The sequence below is a fragment of the Ornithodoros turicata genome, chromosome 9 (assembly GCF_037126465.1).
Source record: "Ornithodoros turicata isolate Travis chromosome 9, ASM3712646v1, whole genome shotgun sequence".
Taxonomy (NCBI): Eukaryota; Metazoa; Arthropoda; class Arachnida; order Ixodida; family Argasidae; genus Ornithodoros; species Ornithodoros turicata.
Window position 1 is genome coordinate 22,899,846 of NC_088209.1, and position 24,876 is coordinate 22,924,721.

The 24,876-nt window shown below is 45.2% G+C and overlaps 1 protein-coding gene across 5 annotated transcripts in view; it reads right to left on the reverse strand.

Annotated features, from left to right (window-relative positions):
- The window catches only part of LOC135367818 (nose resistant to fluoxetine protein 6-like), a 55,741-nt gene that overhangs the window by 26,043 nt on the left and 4,822 nt on the right, over nt 1-24,876 (reverse strand). For 4 of the 5 annotated variants that reach the window (XM_064600938.1, XM_064600936.1, XM_064600934.1 and 1 more), the window contains exons 2-3: nt 24,519-24,630; nt 23,587-23,644 (exon numbers count right to left, since the gene is read on the reverse strand). In XM_064600938.1, the coding sequence (XP_064457008.1) occupies nt 23,587-23,608 (22 nt within the window). In that variant the 5' untranslated portion in view covers nt 23,609-23,644; nt 24,519-24,630. Of the gene's footprint in view, nt 1-22,011; nt 22,081-23,586; nt 23,645-24,518; nt 24,631-24,876 lie in introns of those variants that run through there. The other variant, XM_064600933.1, reaches the window with a different exon arrangement.

A 24,876-nucleotide genomic window follows, 5' to 3' on the forward strand; every position in this document is an offset into this window, starting at 1 on the left:
GTGTACCTTTCTATAGAAAAGGCGAGGCAGAAAAATGATACGACAAGTCTCAGTTGATGTAGAAGACGTTGTAGGTCTTCTGGGACACAGCGAGAGGGTATATGTACCCGTAAGTGCATCATCACGGTTATAGCCAGAATAACATTGTTGTTGTTCCAGCAGACAACGCCAATTGAACTGAAAGCAAGTGCAAGTGTTTGAAATCTGGGCTGGTATACTCTACCTCGAGCTGTCCCTCGCTTCCTTACCTTCCCTCTTCCCTCCTCTCTCTCTCTTCTCTCGCCTTATCCAGGCTCCGAGTTCAATTGATGTACAAAGTGAGTTGGGTATTATGTTCTAGTAACCGAGCTAAGACTGTACACTATGGCCTCCGAAGCGACTCCTTTTGAGTTCTGCATTGTTGATTGATTTGTAAAAGAAAACAATGGAGATGTTAGTCTCGAGCCACTCGGGACTGGCTACTCCAGGACGCGTTATTCATTGTTCTGGGGCCTTCCTCTATAGGTAATAATCTATTTGATAGCAATATGCATTTCAGGTTTATGGTGGCTTCGGAAAGCCAGATGAGATTGGAGTTTCTGGCATCCTTAGATAAGGGGCGAGACAGGTGATTGTAGATACAAATTTTGTCACGATGTGGCAAAATTATCTTTTGTCAGTGGTATAGTTGAAGGCACAGTTTGACTTAGGAAATGAGTTGAACTGACAATTTTCCAAGTGAACACAAAGTCACTGACCAAGTGCCTATACGGTTTGATATGATTTTTTACGTGCATACGTTAAACAGTATCGTAAGTAGGCTGGTTGTTGCTGTCATTGACTTGTCTTCTGTAGGCCTTCTGATGATCGAGTAGTTCTTTATGGACTATAGAATTATTTACAGGCAAGGAGGTACGAAGGTCATAATACAGATCGCATCACCCAACCACATTTTCCGCTGTCCTCGCTCGCAGCTTCATCTTATATCAGCACCATGAGAGCATCTTTTCGTGAGATAACCGTTAAGGATTCCTGCTCAGCGAGGACATTTCGTCGGGTTAAACCAAGAAGCGACATCTGCAGCTAAGGGCTATGCAAATACTTTTTTTTCTCTCTCTCTCTCTCTGATGAAAGGTGTTCACCAGAACCTTGGACGTGAATCAGAGACACTACAGTACTGGTGTTCTCATATAGCTCATGTAGGAACCTAACTGAGCAAGGCGGAAGAAATAACGATGATAAGATAAACCTAACGACAACTTTATTTGGGTGCTGACTATTCGGGTCCTTCATCGCCACAGGCAATACTCACCCTTCCCTCCCTCCGTTGCTCGCTGTGATTTGGTGAAAAAACCTTGAGCTTCACAGTGAGGATCTAAGTTCTACATTATCTGTAAAGGTTAGGAGTATGCTTTAAAGGCAGAGCGTTATACTGGGCTGGGGAGCGAAGATTTATAAGAGCAGAAGAAAACGGGGAAAGGTCAGTCCAGAGGCACGGTCGACTTGTTATTTTTGTTGAAAAAGAAAAAGGAAAGGAAAAAGGCAGGAGGAAATACAAATTCTTATTAGAGAGGACTGGGGACACGAAAAAGAAAATACAAAAGTGTGTTACCGCATCGCCTTCTTTGTATTTTCTTTTTCGCACCCTCAGTCCTCTCTAATAAGAATTTGTATTTAACTCCTCACCACCTTCTTTGTCCCCTTTCTCTGATGTTCATTAGCATAAATATCTCTACCAAGTGTTCAATGTATCGCACCTGATGAAGGACGGACTCCGTCCGAAAGCTTGTTTTTTCAGTAAAATAAATGTTTCAATCTCTTTAAATACTTACCTTATTCACTTGCGAGTGCTAGACTTCTCCCATTTCTTGCCTGTTTGTTTAAGTTACATCATAAAACGGCACGAGCTTTAACATGAAGCAACTAATCTTCGTCAGTTCGGTTCCCATCGCATCATCGATCAGAGCTCAGAGCCATTCGTATGTTACAGCACTGGTTCTTGGCGTCATAGCCCTGCACCATCTCGAGCTTGATGGATGACGAATGCTTACTGCTCACTCAGTGTATAAAAAGGATTCCTTCGCGACAGGTAACATAGCCCCCTCTGTCTTATTAACGGATGGCGAATTTAGCGTGTGCCATCTCTTCCGCCTTCGATGTTATTAAGCGTCAGCAGGAAACACTGTTTGGAGCATCTCGATTTCAGTTACCTTCCTTCACTATAGCCGGGGATATCGTAGATGAAGTGCGTTGGTGATCACCACTCTGGCACGGAGGAGAAAAGAACGACGCGAATCCTTGCGCGAGTCGGGTGGGGGGTGGGGGGGGGGATATGTTTATTAAGAAAAAGAAAAGAAAAGAAAAGAAAGGTTAGCCAGGCAAAAAGCCGGCTTGCTATTCCGAAAAAAAAGGAGAAAAGGGGAAAGGGGGACGTGGGAAAACGAAAAAGAAAAGGAAGGAGAAAGAAAAACAAAAAGGGGAATCAAAAAAAGAAAAGGAAGAAAAAAGAAAAATGGGGAATCGAAACAAAGGAATTAAAGAAAAAAGCGCGAATCGGGCGCTTTCCTCTGCAGTGGGACAATGAAATGCCGATGAGTATACCCAACTACTCGAATGCGATATTCCCATCGACTCCTCTTTACGTATCCCCTCCCCTACACACTCACACTCATTGGTGTATGGTAGCCAAGGTCCTGCTGCTCAAGAGTAGGAGGTGGTAGGTTCGAATCCTACCACCGGCGGTGCTGTCTGAGGTTTACTCTGGGCTTTCCTGCAGACTTTCGCAGGACGAATGTCGGCCCAGTTCCCCTGAAGTCGGCCCAAGATGCATACTAACCCCCCTGTCCGCAACTCCTTTCTGCTGTCCGCTCTCCATATGTCCACACCTGTACGCCGCGAATAGCCACAGGTGCTTCGTGGCGCTAACACGAAAGTAAACACACACAAACACACGCACGCACACATTCTCACCAGGTGTTCGTGACGTTCATGAAACCGCACTTAATTAATTGATGAAATTTCATACGTAAATGAGAAAAAACGAACGTACAATTTCATAGCTGGTATACGCACTTATTTTATTTGCCTGATAAACGTTCTTTTATTGGTGTCACCTAGGTACTAAAAAAGAAAAATAGCAGGAAATGCCCCTATCCCTCCAGCCACTAACCTTCCAAAGCCCTCATGAGAAAGGTCCTATAGCAGCCAGTGGAGGAGAGTTCAAGTGTTGTACTTGCACATAACTTCATTTTCATATCTCACATCTCATGTTTCGCGTGTAACGGGGTAGTGTACTGCTCTCCAGCGGTGAATCACCCAGGCCATAGTCATGATGTATTTGTTGTTGTTGTTTTCCTATAGTTGTATGAACACTCCGAGCGCAAATAATACAAGTACCATATTTTCCTGTGTATAACGCGCACCCCTAAAAAGGGGCCAAATTTGAAAAATGTTCGATGTATAACGCGCAGCGCAATGGTGCTACAAGCTTTGGTACTGCCACCAGTATACACAATAAACCAACAACAACAACAACATACATGAATGGATGATGATGATGTGGGATGTTTCCCTGCGTGTATCATATATGCATATGCTATATCTGAAACACATTTAGTCAAATCCGTTAAACTCCGATGCAACAGCGTCGCTGTCATAGTATACTTCAGTCTCCTCTCTGCTTTCCGTTTCGCGTCCCTTCCCAATCAGGCCATTCTTCTGAAATGAATTCAAGATTAATGACTGCTGAATAGCATCCTTAAGCAGCGTCATTAACCTTTTATGAAGTTCAGTGCCCTTTCGCCGGTTTTGTCAACTGACCCTAAGAGATATGGGAGGAAACCACAGCACACTCTGGAAGAGGCTAGAATTTGTACGTCACCGACTAGAAAAGGAACTCTGCAGGAAAATATTTCCGTGTACAACGCGCACCGTTTTAGATAACCCGCAGGACATCTTCAGAACAATTTTTTACTGTATAACGCGCGCGTTATACACCAAAAAATACGGTACTCTTACTTTCCGTTTGTTAAACGACAAAATACATCAGCTAGCCATCGTTATCTTGTTTCCTGCGTTCGTTATCCCAATAAATGTACCGGCTTAGAAAGCGAAAACAATGTCGCCATATCTTTTCTCGGTCACTTCGCGTGTAGACTACCTACGCGGAGTTCGCCTTGCGCGCGATATTTATGAGGACCGACCATTTTTACGATCCTCGCAAAGGCGGCAAGAATGACACTTCAAGGATCGTTAAGAATGCGATTAGAAGACAGGGATTTCCTTGTATTCCAATCCCGCAAATGCATGCAGCGTCACACGCGCCCCAAGGCTCTCCGCTGTTTATGCTTTCCGTTTTACGGTTCTGTCTGGACGTGGAATACATTGCCTTTGTGTGGCTCGCACTTGAGGCAAGGTTTCCTAATTGCTACCATACGATTTTTCTTTTTTTTTCTTTTTTTTATGAGCCGTCTACCAAAGGACACCCCATTGGAGGTTGCTGGGGGAAGAACTGCAATGTGCAAATTGTATTCATTATTCATTTTCCCTTCCCATAATTGTTCTCGTGACAGATGTATGGTTTCGTTGCTATGTGTCAATCTATATATTCATACGCCGTTTATGTTGTGCAGGCAACACGCTTCATGATGTCGCGATATGTTGCCCGGATGCCTTCCATGGCGCCTATTTCGATTGCTCTGAAGAAGAGTCATATATTTTACGTGGTCGTTGCGGTATATGAATTTTATGACAGAATGACGTCACGCATGGGAGAAGGAGGAGTGTTTTTCAGTTTGCACAGTCGCAACAGTCGTGCGGTATGTTTGTTTTGCTTACGACATATAGCGGCATGTCGTCTGCAAACGAACACATCGCGCGACTGTCGTCTGATACGATTGTTCACGAATGTACAGAACATCATCCCAGGGAATACCAGCGTTTCCCATAGTAAAGAAGACCTCGCGGACCATCCAATCATAGCAGACAATTCCGAACGCAGCAAGCGTGCGGATTTACAAATGGCTGCTCTTGCGACCGGTGGCGGCTTGTTTCCATGGCTACGGCCTGCGTTTGCAATCGTCTGTGACGATTGGCTGAAGCAGACGACACCGCGATTTTATATGCCCATATTTCCCCCAGAGCGTTCGTCGTGACGTTGCCCACCTCTGTGAGGCCGAGAAGGGCGAGCTCTTTCAGCACTATCACCACCATATGCAACACGTGGCGAGGGAGTGAGAGGAAGCATTAACCCATTGTTAACCCCCTAGTCGCAGGTTTTGTATATGTATATGAGGCGTTGGTAGTGGTTGGGTTTTCTTTTTACCAGATGACGTTGGCAATATTCCACTATGTCTTGATGTTTACGTCTTGTGAAGCTGATCAAGTTACACTTGGGCACATCTGGTATATGTGCACAGTTCAGCATTGAACTCTGTACAGTATACTATATAGTTGTACTTTAGGGCGTTGAGCGCAACTTTGCTACGGCTTTCCTACAACCGTCTTTCCTGGAACCAACGACTTTCCCAATTCCTGGTTAATTTTTGTTTCCGCGCGGGGTTTTTCTTCTTTTTTAATTTGGTTCGTATGCTAGCAGTATAGTTTCATCAAAAACTTTAACCTAGAGCAGTCGTTGAAGAAGCCATACATTGGCATGAGCGTGTTTCAACCTTCATGTTCCTAGTGTGTCTGTCAATTTGTATGTTCCAACCTCAGAACAGCTACTTGCCATCAGGTATGTACATTCTTCTGCACGCACTGCGAACAAGTACGTTGAAACAAATCATGTCCAAATACATGACAGTTTGGAATAGATTACTTCTTTGCCAGTAATAGAATAGAATACAATAGATAGATTCCTTGCGCGAAAAGTGAGACAGACTACACGTTTTCTCTTACTCATTATTAGTATTACAGGTTATTATTATTACTTTCCGCCTATCCCTCGTCGATGTTTTTTTCGTGTTATTTGTGCACTCTTGCATTCTGCCTGCTTTAACAAGTACCTGTGACGTAACAAAATGAAAATGTTTTCTTTTTATTCCATGTTGGCGGCGCGAAGCAACTGTGGCTATGTGCGGAGTACAGACGTGGACAGATGGAGAGAGGACAGCAGGGAGGAGTGGGGAACGAGGGGGGGGGGGGTTAGTATGCGTGCTGTGCCAACATTCGTCCGGAAAGCCTGCCTGAAAGCCCAGGGAAAACATCAGAAGACTACATGTGTGAAAACACATTCGAGCAGTAAATAGAAATAGAATTGGTAACGTAACTATATGTAGAGTTTGAAAACAAATTGAAGAAGCTTTGAACAAACTTTGAAGGAACGATCGAAGACAAGCGGTGTTCGCTGCTGTGAACGCACGTGGTGCGTATACGATCAAGGTGAGATGCGAACATCGATACACATAATGTGTGTCAGGGCTTCAACTTAACACATGCAGCAGCTCACGTAAAAGTCGTTCCGTCGCCGCTGCTACACCCGCGATCAGGAAATTACGTGTTACTCATTAATCTTGGGTGCCAGAGATGGGGAGCAACGCATTACAAAGTAACGCACTGCCGGTAATGCATTGCATCTCGGGAATAAGTAATGCTAATGCATTACATTTTGTGGGAGAGCCATGAGAAATGTGATACCATTACATTTTGACCGAGTAATACGTATGGCATTACTTATTAGTTAGGGTGAAAGTTCATTTGTCTAGGGATTGTCTAAAGCATTGTCTCGAGCTACACTCTTGGAAATGAACTTCACCACATATAGCACGCTCCTAGCCAATCATTATCTCGAATGATACCGTTATCTGCCCTGACTTGTTGAAAACAGGAGGCGTACGCCTTCTTTGTGACACTTATGCTGTTCATGATTGTCTCAAAACAGGCGTACGCCTCCTGTTTTCAACAAATCAGGGCAGATAACGATATCATTCGAGATGATGGTTGGCTAGGAGCGTGCTATGCGGTGAATTCACTTCCAAGAGTGTAGTTTAATAATTGTTAGTGGTACAGACAGGGAAAATCCCCAAGCTGGCTTTTTTCAACCACCTTTGTCATTACTTGATGAAAGCTTACTAAGCATGACAAAGTAGCGAGTAATGTAAGGCATTACTTTGCGAAACTGTAATGAGTGATGGCAATGCATTACTCCCCAGTATAACTTCCCCACCTCTGTTGGGTGCACTTGAAGAACTGCCACAGCGGATATCCCCAGAAAACCCCCGACAGTGAGAGTGAAGGTTAACCTTACAAGGAAAACCGTTAAGGTTTTCGAATGTCATAATCGCAAATCGATCAAAGACGTTATTTGCAATCCATGCGTCTTGTGGAGTATACTATGCCTCAGGGAGATTCCAAAGGTTGACCGCTCTCTTATTATGAGGGTCACGAGTTATAATGCCTATATGATGGATTATGTTTGTTTACTTCGGCCTGCTGTCGGGACCTAGACGCGTCCGGTAGATGAGATAAGTTTGTTTACCGGAAGACGATATGCTATCGACAATTAATGTGCGGCCTCTGACGTTTCCTGCAGTAACAGATATTAATACGTAAACAAGGGTATACTAGAAAGCAAATACTATAGACATGTGTTTCAGTCCGCAGCGTGGCGTCTTCCGGTATGCCTTGGGTAGTACAAGTGAAGGGTTTTCCAAGTAATGTCAACCTTGTTACTGTGCCCTGGTGTCTGGTTCGAGGATAAAATACGATAAGAGCCCGTTCGCATGGAGAGCGGCGACCTTATATCGGCGACCTTATATGGCTGCAGAAGAAGGTATAGGATGATGGCGATTGGACCTGTTGGTACAACAGCATGAGGAGAGAGAAGAAGAACAGAAGTACATCATCATGTTCTGTTTAGGGTTATAAGGAACCCTCCTCTTACGAGGAGGTGCGCAAAGTACCGCCAAGAAGAAAATAATAATAATAGTGAAATGAAAAATATAATGGACATTCCTTAATCGAGTACTTGTAATGAGTAATAGCACAGTTAGATGTGCATGCAGCAGCTCCGGTGGCAGTTTTGGAAAGAAAAGAAAAACAGCTCCCGTGGCATAGTGGTTGGGATGATCGCTTTCAGAGTTTGACACGCGTTCGAATCCTTTGCACCGGTTGTGCTGTCGGAGGTTTTCCTTGGGTTTTCCGAAGACTTTCCAGACGATTGTCGGCACTGGGCGTATACTAACCAACCTGTCCCCCCGTACTCCTTCCTGCCATCCTCTCTCCATCTGTCTACACCCTTAAAAATGAACTTCACCGCATAGCACGCTCCTAGCCAACCATCATCTCGAATGATACCGTTATCTGCCCTGATTTGTTTAAAACGGGGGCGTACGCCTTTTTTGCGACAATTATGAACAGCATGAGTGTCACAAAAAGCCGTACGCCTCCCATTTTCAACAAATCAGGGCAGATAACGATATCATTCCAGATGATGGTTGGCTATAGGAGCGTGCTGTGCGGTGAAGTTCATTTTCAAGAGTATACGTCTGTACGTCACTCATAGCCACACACTCTTAAAAATGAACTTCACCACATAGCACGCTCCTAGCCAACCATCATCCCGAATGACAACGTTCTCGCCCCTGATTAGTTGAAAACGGGAGGAGGAGCCTATTTTGTGCCGTGCATAATGAGCACAAAATAGGCTCCTCCTCCCGTTTTCAACAAATCAGGGGCGAGAACGTTGTCATTCGGGATGATGGTTGGCTAGGAGCGTGCTATGTGGTGAAGTTCATTTTTAAGAGTGCAGTTGTGTTAGGGTGCTTATTAGTTAGGGTGAAAGTTCATTTGTCTAGGGGTTGTCTAAAGCATTGTCTCGAGCTATTTTAAGAATTGTTAGTGGTACAGGGAAAATCCTCAAGCTGGCTTTTTTCAACCACCTTTGTCACCTTTGTCATTACTTGATGAAAGCAATGACATTAGTAATGCATTACTAAGCATGAAAAAGTAGCGATTAATGTAAGGCATTACTTTGCGAAACTGTAATGAGTGATGGCAACGCCATCACTCCACTCATTCGCGGCGCAACTACGAAATTTTAAAAAATGTGCATACCATATTTTTCTCTCACTCTCTCTTCTTCTCTGTTTCTATTTTGCAGCCCCCCCCGCCTCCCCCGCTATACCTCACAGTTGTACAGGGGGTGTGGCTTAGTCTTCCTTTTGCTTACTTCCTTACTGTTGCTCTGTTGTCATATAGGTTCTGCGCTTCGTGCTCCATCACGCTGGCTGCAGAGGAACATCTATAGAGATGCGAAGGAAGCCCCAGGAAAAAAAACGGACATTTGGGGAGAAAACCGGGTTTTTTCGGTTTTAACCGAAAAACACCGAATACAGAGGGACATTCCAGGACATTATAGTGATAGATTGCTGCATATGCCCTCCAAGATGTTGATGCAGAACGGAAAACCAACGAGAAATACGATGGTTGTGAAAAATGTCCGTTTACTTTTTCGTTAGCTGTAAAACACTACCGCAGCGAACAACGCCATGAGCGTCGCGCGGAAATTACATTGTGACTTCTATTCGCCGATAACTGTCTGGTAAACCATGTACACGCTAGGAAAAACATCGAAAAACGCCGATTTCGTGAAAATCAATAAACACCGAAAAACATACGCCGATTTCGCCCAAAAATAAAAACCGAAAACACGAAACCCTGCTTAAAACCCGCCAACAGTGCCTTAGGTGCCTCTAATCCGCCGATAACCACCAACTTTAATAATGGTATATTTAATAATTTAATAATATATTTAATAATTTTCCACCATGTATACACTTACATCATACTATCTGTGTTCGTTCCGCATTCTTTGAGCGCCCAGTGCGCCTTTTTGTAGCTGTTTGTATGTGTTTTGTATTTATGTATTCAAGCCCCTCCCCTCTTTTGTGCCCTTTTGTGGCCCTGAGGGTATTGAAAATAAATAAATAAACTTAGAGCTCCGTACGTCTGGCCGCCATCGCGTTCACATAATGTCGGAGTTCTTGTTGGAGTGGACGGGTTGTTCTAATAACCTATCGCTGAGTAGACAGCAGTCTTGTGGGATGCTTTGTTCTGCATTTATTCCTAGAGGATGAGCACTACTAAAGCTTCTATCTCAGTGTATCCTGTGGTTTGGGCGGCAATGGTGCGACTCAATTTGGAATCGAAAAGAGACGCTGTAACCACGTTTGTTTCCATTATTCCATTTTTGGGGGGGGAAAAACCCGACAAAAAACGGTTTTTATCGAGCGATTCAAAATTTCCGGAAATTTTGCATCTCTACATCGCTAGCCTTAGTACCCCACTCGAATGTACCCTGATTAACAAAAAAAAAAAAATCTGTAATGTGCGAGCCAGTAAGTCCACCATATCACTCCCTCCTGACTGGATCTGATGCAAAGTTTTATAGAGATGACGAAATAGCTTTGCCTCACAAATACTTATGTGAGGTCGCATCAGTGTGGGTCGTGCAGTAGAGAATTTAAAGCTCTATAGGCGTCAAAATTGGACAGAGTTAGTCGCCTTAGTAATTTAACTTGGGCTTATTTTATGGGTCGCATCACATTCGTGACACTCTGACCTTTCTTTGGCAAAGAATGCAACAAAAGTTAATCAACTGGTTAAAGTCTTAAAAAGTTAGGTTAGGTTAGGGGCTTAAGCCCTAGAGGACAATGAGTTCCTGTCCCTGTCTCTGCCAACGTGTACTTTTCTAATAAGCTCGTAGAAGTGACAACTCGTGGTAATCCGTAGCTATGCGCCGCGAGACAACTAAAGTAACGAATGTCGCGAGATTAAATTAATTAAATTAAGCTAATAATTGAATTAATAATAAACAGATTAGAGGAGTAAAGCAAAACATGGAGTTGTTAGTTCCGACGGTGGAGGGACTGGCTACCCCAACGTGTACTTGTAGCCCGTGGAATCGTTTTGCCCTCCTTTGGGTCTTTTCAGCAATCGCCGGAATCTCGAATAAGCGAATGAAATTTGATTGCGTAGTGCATTTTCTCAATGCATCGCATACATAAGCAACGAGTACCGATCAGCCCGCCGTCAAGGATCCTCTTTTGTGAAAGCATACCCTCGCGAATTAGAACTGTCGAATTCAGGCCGTTGCATAACACAGAATTCGGACTTCTCATTATCGAAAGCAAGCTTGATCGCCTCCTCGGACGCGAACGTGCCGAAGGTACACCACAAAGAAATCTGGAGCAAGGCGAGCGCTCACAATAAGGTCAGTGTCACAACAACACTTTCCCCTCCGACCACACTTCCTCGACTATATCTTGGACATCGCTTCATCTGCATCAACGTAACCTCCACAACCCACGGAGCCGTGCGAAAACAAATTATCCCCGTCATTTAAATCCACGCGCCTCAGTCGCGTCTATACGTCACGGACATCGGCAAACATCCGCACCGAACGCGTCACGAAATCCCCGTACGAGGAAAAAGAATCACTTTCACCCACTGCAAGGACTGGTTCGTCTTGAAGCGTTGCTCCAGAACGCACGGGTGTCACTTTCTGCTTGCTTGACGGCGAGGCCACCCTGCTATGAGGGCCCCCAGCGAAGACGTCGCGTATACGACCTTGCGTATTAGTCATCTAAAACGTCATCGCTCCAATATATGTTCACATATTGCTGTTGTTGTTGTTTCTTTACCAGTCGGACTCCGCAATGACCGTATTCCGTGGAAGTGAAGGTTCTCGACCTTATTTTGATTCTTACATGTGGTTCAGAATACCGGGAAGGCTTCTCCATGCAGTGATGGTTTCGGGTCATGGTTAATACGTCATATAAACGGAGAGGGATGCAATAAAGTTTCCGGAAGTTTTGAATAGCTGGAAGAGAACATCCATTCACATTTTCTTTTATAAAACTTGGCGATTTTGGGTAAGAAAAAAAAACGAAGAAGCATGGTGTCATGAAGCACGCTTATTCTTCCTGCCACACTTCACAGCATAGCACGCTCCCAGGGATGGGCATAAACACATTTTTTAAGTATTTAAATATAAATACAAAATACTTTATTGAAAGGGGTATTTAAATACTCTTCATAAATAATTTTCAATATGAGTATTTAAATACAGAATATAAATACAGTATTTAAATACCGTAACTACTACCATAAATACTGTGAGGAGGATGCCACCTGGAATTACAGAAATAACGATGATCGTAACAACAAATCAGCAAGGGACAATACCATTTATTTGTTAGCTTATCATGGCAACTTTAATATTAGAAGTTTCGCGAAGACTGCATCTTTTATACGTCTTTTATTCTGCCGCACAATCAGATTTGTAAAGGAGAACAGCATCTCCACAGGTGCCGATGAACAAAGGCTCGTATTAAATTTGAAGATGATGCTTCGTACAACAAGGTAATCGGCCGCGACCATCGTCGCAACAACAGCGAAAAACTCGCCGTCTAAAATGGTTTGTCACATGCATGCTAGCTCAAACACTGCGCCCCAAACTCTCCCTTCTTCCCGAAAGGTCAAATGCACGGCAACTTTAAGACATGAGTCAGTATGTTCGGTATTTAGAAGTATTTATAACGTATTTACGAGAATTAATACCCAAAAATTGGTATTTAAATATAATTATAAATATATTTTTCGAGTCCGTATTTAAATAGAAAATATAAACACATCTATTTATATTTTAAATATGTATATGTATAAATATATATGTATGTTTAAATATATAAAAAACATGTATTTTATTTACAATGTGTTTAAATACTGCCCATCCCTGCACGCTCCTAAGTCCTACCCACAACGTTCTCTCCCTTTATTTCATGAAACCGGGGGGCGTATGCCATTTTCGTGGCAGTTATGAATTGCGTAATGCCACAAAAATGGCGTACGCTTTCCTCCCCCCCCCCCCGCTCCGTTTTCAGCAAATCAGGCGAAAGAACGATGTCACCCAGGATGCTGGTTCGCTAGGAGCGTGCTATGTGGTGAAGTTCATTCTTAACACATCTCCCTCGCTCCACCTCGGGCTCGCTAGCAGACATCCTCTACCCCGCTGGTTCTTCTGTCGAACGTTCTGCCAAAGCAAGAAACCTCATTCTCTTCCTGCTGAAGACAGGCCTTGCTGATCGACCCATCTAATACTGTACTCTCCCCGATGAACTCGTGCACCTCACCGCATCCCCATCCTTCAACCTCCTCTATCCTCCATCCGTCCGTCCTTCCTTTGTGTTTTGTTTTGCTATGCGTTTTCCTTTTCTTTTTTTGGCTATAGTCGTGACGACGCCCACTTCTGTGTGGCCAACAACGGCGAGCTGATCCTGCCATCACCCCCCCCCCCTCATTCTTAAGTTCGCTTCTGGGCAAGAAACAACTCCTCACCGGTCTTCAAGGCAATCGCACCACGTCCCTATAGGCCGCCTATGGCTAGGTCGCACGCCAATTGCCCCCTACCGCACGACGAATGTATCCCACGACCTGCTACTCCATGGCGTGAGGTAATGCCCAATATCTCGTTGCACATTCCAGGGCTAAGAAAGAAGGGCGAATCCAGCTCACTGGAAGCCAAGGTAGCTGCTGAGGTCCTAATTAGTGACACTTTTCCCGCTCACACTCTGGTGTCCACAGACGGCTCCGTTGGTGCAGAGTGTAGGAGCGCTACTTCCTCCTTTTATATCCCATCATTAAATGTGGCATGGCAAGGAAAATCAGTTCGATACCCAATATGCTCTACGATGGCTGAGCTTCTGGCAATCTTACATGCAGCAGCTGCGGTACAGGTCAAGAGAATCACCAAGGATGTCATCCTCACGGACTCGAGTACCACTCTCCAAATGGTGATGAACCCCACATGCAATAGCATTCTAGCCCGGTGTATGAGAACGTCATGTGCCCAACACAAGACAATCGGTGGAGACACTTCCCTGCAATGGATCCCCGACTACGTCGGCATTAGTGGCAACGCAAAAACGGACCAACTAGCATCTGCTGCACATGCACTAGCCCTAGTTTACCAACCCCGGGAGACAGCGACAGAAAATTGGTCATCAATGAGATAGTTCTTATGCAGCACCCTGGGATCCGGGACATCCCGGAAAATCATAGACTTGATCTCCCGCTGAAAAGACTTTCCCGCAGTAGACAAACTCTGCTCTTCAGGTTGCGAACAAGAAGCGCTTTCACTAAATCACAATTATTCAAGATTGGCTCTCTAGACGACGCAAACTGCATACATTGTCAGCAAATTGAAACTTATCGAGCACATCCTACTGCATTGCTGTGCATATGCTGCGGTGCGGGAGAAATACCTTGACCATTGCAGGAATTCTACGGTGGATGATGTCCTATACATCCCAGAGGCTCTTGCACGGAAAGACACTCCAAAATTCGCAGCCTCGTTCGCTTTCTCCAGGAATCTGGCCTCGCTCAAAGGCTACGAGTACTGCTCGGACTTCTCGCCAACTCTGCAGTGACTGCCCTAGATCTTCATTTTTGGCCGTCATCATTCCTTCATCTGTTATCACACCATCTCATCTCATACTGGCTACAGTCATGACGCAGCCCACATACGTGAGGCCAACAACGGCAAGCCGGTTTTTCGTCACCACCACCCACCACAACCACCTCATTTTTAAGTGGTTAACGCGCTGGCCATGTCACGTCGAGACTGGGAGGTACCCGTGTTCGAATCCCGGTGCCGGCTATTCTGTCTGGGGTTTTCCTAGGTTTTCCTCTGACGCTGCCAAACAATGTCGACACAGTTCTCTTAGAAGTCGACCCAGGACGCACATTCCCCCAGCGCGTTAGTCATGACGTTGCCCACCTCTGTGAGGTGGCCAGGGTGAGGTGGATAGGCGAGCTCTTTCATTAGCACCACCACCACCACCACCACCATCTTTTAGAGTCTGTAGGAACCAAGCGGAACCGCGGAACGAAGCGCACAACACAGACACAAAACCAGCAAGTAGCGTTGAAGGAATATGTTTCGTCGCCCTGACATTCTAAAATTTCCGTTCTATAGAACCATACATGACTGGAACAGCCTTCCGGAGGATGTTGTCACTGAAGAGCATGTGCCTAGATTTTTGCAAACACTGGAATACCTGCATGTTAACCAACCATCTCCCGTAATGAACCGCGATGTGGATCAACAGTATCGCAAATAAATAAATATAAAGTTAAGCACGTGTTCGCTGCAGGTTTTTCGTGTGCGGCGCCCGCATCGTTTCGTCTCTGTCCTTCCGCGTCTCCTCGAACTCAAGCAAATATTGTAGCCAGCATGAATTCTCCTAGATGCTCGCCGCTTTATTCAGTAACATCGCAAATTATTCCGAGAAAAGAGAAAGTCCCTGCCGAACTTTCAAGGACGAGTGTGTAACATTTTGCATCCAGGAGCGCAGACACAAAGCACCGGGTCACTCTGAGTCTGACTGTGTATTCACACGAGCGACATCCTCACGGAAGATTCTAGTGGAAGAAAAAGAGAAAACACTGCTCACAGACACGAAGTTCCGTCCCGTGTTATATTGAGCATTCACACAGTGCGGAATATCGGAGTGGCGTATACTGCGCACTTAGCAGACGACGCTTAGCAGACGACATTTCCTGTCATCTGCTATGGAATATCTTGTGGCTGTGTCGCAGGGTATTACCCACGGTTAGCAGTGTACGTGAACACTAGACGTTGAGCGCTCGCGCTCAGAAAGCTAGGACGTTTTTCGCGTCTTCCGCTTCTGCGGGGAATATCGCTCGTGTGAATACACGGTGAGTATCACTGAACCAGGAAAGTTTTTTTACTTGTGCATCACTCCGAGCTTTCTCAATGCTTAGACTCGGTGAGTATCGCAGCACGCACATTTCCAAATTGAGACCAGTTTCTTCGCATGACGCAGAAGCCTTGGAGGACAGCAACTTCTTACGTTGGCAATGCTGTGCGACGTTTTACAAGATTTTCAGACGGCTCGCCTTTTTCCTGGACTCGATTGCCTGGACACGTGGTAGAATATTTCGAAACGTTGGGCCGCAGATGAACACCTTCATAAAACTTCGGTGTGCTAGCAGTAAAAATACACCAAAGAAGCAAGTGCATTCGAAAACGAAACCGAAACCGACAGAGGTCGCCGAGATCATTACGCTAAAAGAAATTCCATCCGGAAACTTTGTAGTTTCTCTTTTTCTTTCTCCACTATGGCCCCAACGAAAGAATATCTTAAAAAATGTTTTTTATCATTTCTTCTCTCTCTCTCTCTCAATCTCTAGTTCACCTCACTGGGGATTGATTGTAACTATGTATTTGCGGTGCTGGCGTAAATTTCAGGTCAGGGAAATAAATTGGGGAGTAATTGCAATATAGGTGAGAAGCAGCTGTATAATTACTCCCTACCTTAGAGCGTAGATGGACACTAAATCCGTGATTTTATGATTAAACGTTTAGATCAGGTGTAGCAATCACACGACACTTCATTCATCATTCGTGTCTTATTTGTGTCTTATTTGTGTCTATATGTGTAACGAATGAGGCAGCTGAGATGTAGGTTACAGTGTGAGTTTTCTTTTGCAGACACCCCTGCACTGTAAAACAGAACTTCACACCATAACTCCGCTCCAAGCCAACAGTCATATATACAACGACGCCGTTCCACTGATTTGTTGAAAACCGGAGGCGTACACCCTTTTGTGACACTTACGCAGTTATGTTAATTGGCACCGGTGGTGGTGGTGGTGGGGAAAGAGCGTGTTATGCTGTGAAGTTCATTAGGAGTGTGCGTGGTAAACGACCTGGGTGACCAGCACGCGTATGTTGTCGACCGAAAGATGGCGCCGCAATCGAAGAAGTAAACGGTCCCGTTATACCTGTCTACAAGGGGACGCTGCAGCACCTTTTCAAACTTCTTTTGTTTTGTTTCTTTTTAAGAGTGTAGATATTCCTGAAGCCCCAGAGAAGACAGCGTACGCCCTTCTAGCACATACGATGACCCTGGTGAAATTTCTCGTGGACATCGTTTGGCTGCTTCCATTGCTGCCTATCCCTTCCTCCTCTCCTATCTCGCACATATACCAACACGCATACTTACTTTCACACATTTTAAACCAATAGCCGTGCACTTCCGTCCGCAGCTTTATAGAGCGAGATAAGACGCTACATGATAAGAGGGGTTTCGTAAAAAAAAAAAAACTTTCCTAATAAACTATCGCATTTAGTTATGTATGTGTATTACGTTTTCCGCACGAAATGCGTTTGGCACAATACTCAAATGTCAAAGCCTACTTTCTTTTTGTTGCCTTACGTTACTTGACATGACTATTTCGACGAAAGTAACAAATATATCCGTAAAATCTCACTTTAATTATCGCAGCGTTCTAAAGTACACCCAAGCACTCCGTTCAGAGCTGTCCGTCTTTCAGAATACGAAGATCAGTCGACTAATCCCACACAGAACAGCGAATATTTCTTGGCAAAAAGAAAAGAAAAAGTTGCAACATTTCGCGTACAGCAGGACACATCACGTGAAATGAGATTGATTGATTGGTTGATTGAGATATAGAAAATGTGGAGATGTGAGACCCGACAAGGTCGAGTCAAACTACTCCAGAACTCGAGAATAAAAAAGAAAGTACAAAAAACAACCTCAAGATGACACCAAGATCGACGCGACGACAAGTAATAGGGCCAACCTCTCAGTAACCATCTCATTTTTCTCTTCATCTATCACATCACATCTCGCAGCTAAAGTACCGCGCGGGGATAATGTATGTTTACTATCACGGCCCACTGTAGTGCTCAGCATCCATGAAACCCAAGATGAGTGTCCAGCTGAAGGGATAGCCGATACGTCCTCTACACAGGTATGGGCTGAATCACGGCTAAAGGAAAGGCCCAACATAATAGAATGCACCGCCAAAAGAGGACAGTGGTATTAATTACGCTGCTCCAAGGTGATGTCAGAGAGTTTTGGTACATCGTACTGTATCGCCTTTGCGTACGTAAAGGATAGCGTTGGTTGTTCTGCGCACTGCGCGAAGCTCTCTTTCTGTTATGGGCGTGCGCACAACCGTCAACGCTATCCCTTACGTACGCAAAGGCGGTAGCGTACGATGTACTCAAACTTTCTATTATTAGGAGGAGCGCTTCGGTGAGTAATATATTTCGGATCCTTATCTGGAAAATAAATTTGTGGTCACTCCAGTTTAGGTTCCGCGATTTCGATAAGGTTGTTTTGCAGAGCACGGAGGCTGGTGGGGTCTCGTGATATGTAGTCTGTAGACAAGTTCACTTCAACATGTATGTCATCTGTTTTGGTCTCTGTTTGGTTCCAAATCATCCAGATTCTCGCCCTCTCATTACTTGGTCTCCACCAACGCTCTGCATTGAAAGCACTACACTAACTTTTCTGGACAATATATAGTACTTTGGTCCGCGCTGTGTGGAGCACCATTATAGATTCACGAAATGACTGCGAGCGATGGAATTAGAGTGTGGAGTGGAGTGTATGTGGGTGGGTGATATGTTTAATAGAATGAAAGGAAAGAAAAAATGGAAATGTCAGCCAGGCTAATGCCGGCTTGCTATTGTAAAAAAAAAAAAAAGGAACTCCACATAAACGAAGAAAAGAAAAGAAAGAAAAGGAAAACGTAAGGGAAGAACAAGAAAGAAAAACAGTTAGTGCAACACAGGCACGACATGGCACAAGAAAGCCCAGTCAGACGGCAGACGCAAGGCCCGAGTCTTTCAGGAAGCGAAGTAGGGCTGTGGTGACGGCCCACTGGGTAGGCCGAGGGACGGGACCAAGGAGGGTGGCCATGGACATTGCGTTGCAGCCAAGCTCTATTAGACGGCGACGGAGGGCTTGCCGTTGGGGAATGTTCTGCTGGCAGTGCAGAAGATAGTGAGGAATGTCGGCCACCTCGCCACAGCTGGAACACAAGGGGGAGCTGGATTGGCCCATTTTGTAAAGAAGCAATGGGGTGCGGGCAACGTTGAGACGTAGGCGGTGCAGTATAGGTTTGAGTAACACGCCAAGCATCATCCATCAACATGAACTTGTTTGTTGTGTGCATTGGTTGCATGAATGACATTGTAGTGGAGCAAAAGTGTTTGGATATAGGGGAATCGAAATTATGTCGTGGATTAGTGAATTGAAATTAGTGAATCTGGACGTTTAGGGAAAAGATAAAGACGGCACACCGTAAAACCTCCAAACGTGCCATGCACCCCCGAATACCTCCTTCTTCACCAGGCTTCGTGGCTGTATATTTCGCACGTATTCTCGCCTTTCCCATTCCACCTCATCCCCATATCATCGTCATCGTGTATCTCTCTCTCTCCCTCTCTCTCCAACTCCCTTTCCACCACTTCCCTGTTTAGCGTATTGTCTTTTAATGGCGTATTTATAGTGCCATAAACTCAGACTCGCTGGAAGACGTTTGCGTTCATTTATCCTTGCCCCATTATTAGTCGAGTTTACTTTTGCAAATTGGGCGTTCCAGTATTTATCCTACGAGTCCACCCGAGTACTGGTTCAGAGCTTGTGAATAGTAAATGAATCTAGGAAGGCAGTATATGCGAAGTAAAACTTCTTGAACTGAATCGAGGATGTTCTTATCCCCGCATTTTTGCTGTATTGAGAAAATGCTGAAATAAAGGATGACTACTATAGGATTGAATCTACTTCACCCAAGCAGCGTAATGTAAACGGAATTTGAATGGGCAGCAAAATTCCTGTAAAACGACGATACCTGAAACACGGAACAAAAAAAAAGAAAAAGACAACACGACATGTTCTACCTAGTAAAGGAACTATACGAGTAAAAAGAACTACTAGTGAGATTTCATTACATTGAGTGAGATTACATTGAGATTTCACACGTGGACTCTCCTACACTGTTGCTTTTTGTGCCAAGTTTTGTGGTGATGTTTTCATCCATTCCGTTTCTATTCCGCTTCAAAGTGTATAGATTTGTGTAGTTTCCCTTTCTTTTCTGAATAACGCGTCCTGGAGTAGGTAGCCAGTCCCGAGTGGCTCGAGTCTAACATCTCCATTTTTTTTCTTTTACAAATCAATCAATCAACTACTAGTAAAAACAGGTGCTAGTAAAAAAGGTACAAACAAAGTATCTATACCACCATTCCCTCGACGTTCACTTCGTGGGTGCCATGAGAGCCACCATTTTCTGTCTATTTTATTGATTACTGTAGTAAGGAAGGTATAAGCCTAAAGATCACTCAAAACAGAAACGTTGAACCTCGAAATAAGTAGAGAAGAGCGAAGCACCAATAAAATATTGAGCAGTGAGCTTTCGTGCAGAGTTCGATAAAGTGTAGACTCTGCACGAAAGCTGGTTGTTAAATGTTTTATATGTGCCTAGTTTTGTTGAATGAATCGTTAAACTTTACTTAAAATGAAAGGGAAGTTACGCTTGGAGAATTGGCGTCTTTGTTTTTGAAATCAGGAATTGAAAGCACCACGAGCACGGAGATGGTCTCAACGCAGCTTTAACACCAAAAACCTATACGAAATTAGCCCCTGTGAGGAGACATCACAAAAGGAACACTTTATTGCTCCACAGCGAAGTAGTGGTACCTGAATCGTGCAAGCAGAGCTCATTTGAGCTTATTGTGATGGATGCTTGCACTACAGGCAGCGTTTAATCCCCCGAATCTTTCCTCGGACGTTCGTTTGTATTCGCTGTTTTTCGGTTAAAACCGAACGTTGAAAAAATTAACCGGCGAATCCTTTTTGGTGTTTTTCGGAAAAAATCGAAAAGCGCGGTACGCCAAGTAGCCTATAAGTACGATATATAAATATTTTTATCGTGAGAAACCCAGCAGGCAGGAAGAAAAGACCTTGCCCTTCTTCGTCACGGAATTTACCCATCAGCACTCCCACCGTTTACGCACTTCAATGCCGTGTCTTTAATGCCCTCACAGGGTTCACACGCACGTGCGCAACAAGCCATGCCGATACGTTGTCATTGTTTCTGCACCGCTATCTCCGAGCACCATCGCCGCAGGGTCAATTTTACGATAGCCGCAGATAACCGACTACGCCAAGCACGAGCGCACGGCAACTTCTCGTTTGCTTTCTAAACTGTGTCACAATAAATAGCATGGGATCGCGTGGAAGCCCTTGGAGCCACCGTTACGAGGGAACTGGTCAATGACAAGCAATGCGTGACATAATTTTTCCCCTAGTCTTCACCTCCAATTAAATGCGGTGCTTTTCTTATTAAAGGTTATCTGACCCACATTTCTCCCTTTCTTTCCAATTCATTCTTTTTTTTCTTTTTTACCAAAAGAGATACGATCCACACGGCGGTTTTATGCACGTCATCAAATTCCAATAGCTCCGTAAGGAGAGTCTACAGCGAGTGCATAAGGGGGAGTCACGTGTAAGGGCCCCATGAACACAGAAACCGTTTTTGGAATGTGCTGGAAAGGACGCGGGCCGTTCGCCAGTAGCGTGCTTGCTTACTGAGCTCAAGATCGCGGGTTCGATCCCGGCCGAGGCTGGGAAAAGCAATGTGCGTATGGTGAACCATAATGTGGGGAAGGCAAACGTCCATCCCAGCGCCGTGTGCCGATGATTCCGGCGCACGTTCAAGAACCTCAGATGGTCGAAATAGACCTCTACCCGAGAAACGTCATCATGACGTTGGTAGACAGACTGAAACCGAAACAAATCGGAAGGGGAGGGCTGGGTTCCACGAATGGGCACTTGTTCGCTGCGTCCTATTGAAAGAAAAGTAGGACCGAAGGTCGCGTCACTTTCAGGGAGCATCGTAATCCCCTCAAGACCGTGGCTTTCGGGCGCGACCTTGTCCCCGTGGCTTCGAGCGTAGTTCAACTCTACCAAATCGGTGGCGCTGTCGAACACTGCTACGTCATTTGTTTACACACAGGGAGAGGTTTATTATCCGCAGTCTTCTCCCTGCGGCACGTACGGAGCATCGCCACTCAAATACACTCTGATTCGTGTTACATATAAACCTACTCCAAATTATTATTCCTGCTACCATATTGCGTCACTTTTGCCTTCTCCCTCGTCCTTAGGTCCTGAATCGACGTTTTAGACTTACCTATAAGCCTGGCCGACGCGTCCTCTCCTTTATTCGTCATGCGGACATTTTGAGCAACGATGTCGTCTGTTTCAGTCAAACGCCGCAGACGATTTCAAACGCAGAAGGCTTGTGGCTAGGATTGGGTCCCCATGCGGCTAACGGTGGCTCGATTCCATGGCGGTTACAAATGGCAACAGGACGTCGACTAGCGATCAGGCATTGTCTGGCGTATACAGTGAACCCTCGTTATTATGACCATGGTCGTTACCGAAAATTTTGGTCATAACGCGGAATTGTCATATTAACGGGGGGAGTTTGTACAGGTTTCACTGCATTGTTCCCCAGAAGTATGGTCGTAAAGCGCGTATGTCAGATTATCGGGGTCATATTAACGAGGGTTCACTGTAGGTGGCATTGCCCTAATCCATAAGTATTATACTTCCGAAACACATATGTATCCTGACGATCGCTTTCACAGTACACAAAACTTGAACACACTGATCACCCGTTTAGGTAAAGCACTACGTTCGATTAAAACTCGAGTAAATTGTGACGCAACAATGGTCTTTCTTACTGGCTCACGAGGATGGTGTCGTCATATACTCCGGCTCCATATATTCCGGCACTGTAGGAATGCTCAACGAGAACCGTGTATCCACACGAGCGACATTCCCCACAATATTGCAGCGGAAAGATGCGAAAAACGTCATAGATATCTGCTGCGACGTGAGCGCGAGTGCTCAACGTCGTGTCTTCACCTACACACTGCTAACCGTGGGGAAGATCCTGCCCCCCCCCCCTCCGACACAGCCACGATTAGTCCGTGCAGACGACAGTGCAGAGACGCTGACGGTGTCGTCTGCTAAGTGTGCACATGCGACTCCCGATATTTCGCACCGTGTGAATGCTCAACATAACACAGGAGGAACTTCGGCTCTCTCTTTTTCTTTTTTCCCTAGAATATTCCGTGGAGATATCGCCCTTCTGAATACACGGAAGGAAGCAGACGCCACACAGCGCTGTGTGCTGTCTCTTTCTTTGCCCGCTGTTCTCTTCGGGCGACAGCTGGTGATGGAACATGTCGTGAACTGTTGTTCTCGACATATTCAATCACTAAGCATACTCGAAGTTGTCCACAATAATGGTTGCTGTTACGCTACAGTTGTCCGGATAATCATTCTAGTGGGTCCTGGCCGGTGGTACTCGCAACTTCGGCGTCCAACTGTCGTCCTTTCCTTTTTCTGTGCTCGTTTACTTTTCTTGCACGAAAGACACAGTGGAGACGTCGGGTGTCAGGTGCAGAGTCTCAGGGACAGAGGATGCACGTTCTTCTCGAGCATTTTTCAACTATGCATCACTCGCATTTCTTTTTCTTCCTTTACTCTTTTATCGTGACGGCACAATGTGTCCCATCACTCAGGAAGTAACATGCAGAACGTAAACTTCCTCTGTGCGGTAAATACGAAATGTGAACACGCACTTTGACAACAGGCAATGTCCTTACTTTATGGTTTTGTGCGCGCAGCGTAGTCTACAAATAACCGGGTGTAGGTAATTTAAAAAGTATTTTACCAGAAAAATTGTCTCACTTACTGAAATGTCTATGAATTCCCATGGACTTCCGCAAAAGGGTTCCGTACCGGTCTATGATCTGCAATAAGACAAAATCTTTAGAACCCACGAAGGATGGACCAGAGCCCTGCACGGGCCGACTTGTCCGGGTCCGACCCGGCCCGGGCGCATCGAAAACTGGCCCGGCCTGCCCGGGCCCGGACTTTCACGTTTTTATGCAGCCCGGCCCGGTGACTCAGCGAATAGAGCTCGGCCTAGTATTTCCAGCCGTGACGTACGCATTTCTAGCGCTTATCAAACAAATTTATTAGTAAATTTATAAGAAGAGAAGACACGGCCACAAACATACAAGAACTCTCGGTTTAACATCACAACAGCACGAGACCAAATTAAATCCAGAACGCACGCGGGCAAGCGCGTTATCGTTACACTACCAAGTTTTTGTGGAGGTAGAGGATGCTGTCGACAAACTCCTTTCAATCTTTACCCCTTTCACCAAGCTTTGCGAACGCGTTTTTGAAATATGTGAGGAGTCAGGAACAATGTAAAGTGGCTTGGAGAATGTTATAGAGGGTCGAATCATACGCATAATGCGGTGTCCCTTGCTTGTTTTTGCAGATATATGCACAGGAATGACGCAAGCACGTGATGATATGAACTAAGAGTCCTCCATTGCATGGCATTAGCTGCGCGACCCGGTCGAGCCTGACTCTCGGAAACATGTTTGTCAGCTCGAGCCCGGCACGGCCCGGTCCGGCCCGGCTTGGAGCACACAGCCAATAACAAGCCCGGCCCGGGCCCGTGGGGCCCTGTAAAGGAACAAATCGACCACGAACCCTTGCATGCCCTAGGATTCTTCCACGAACACTGCCTACCGGACAGAAGCGACTACGTTTATATCATGGAGGTTAACATAGAAGACGGTAAGTAAGAAAAAAAAAAGTCTTACTCACCTTTCCTCTTTCCTGTAATGTAGGATTAGGGTTGTTATACAGTGTTTCCGCGCCACCTTCAATGCTTCAGCACTTCGTGACGGCCAAATTTGATATGAGATGTCGCTTCCTACTGTAATTTGTGCGACAGAAACGAGGATGAATATAAATTCTTGCGAGTAGAGCACAAACGAAGTATTTTTGCGGGATGGGGCGGGGGGTGAGAATTTATGTTAGGAGTAGCAGAACAAGTCGGGAGACGTGTTCAATTTCTGCTCTCGCTTTTTTTTTTTTTTTTTTCTTAAACAAGCACACAAATTCTTGAGCTGCACGTATTTCGGTGGGCGATGCTATTCGAAAAACACCGATCAGGACGTAC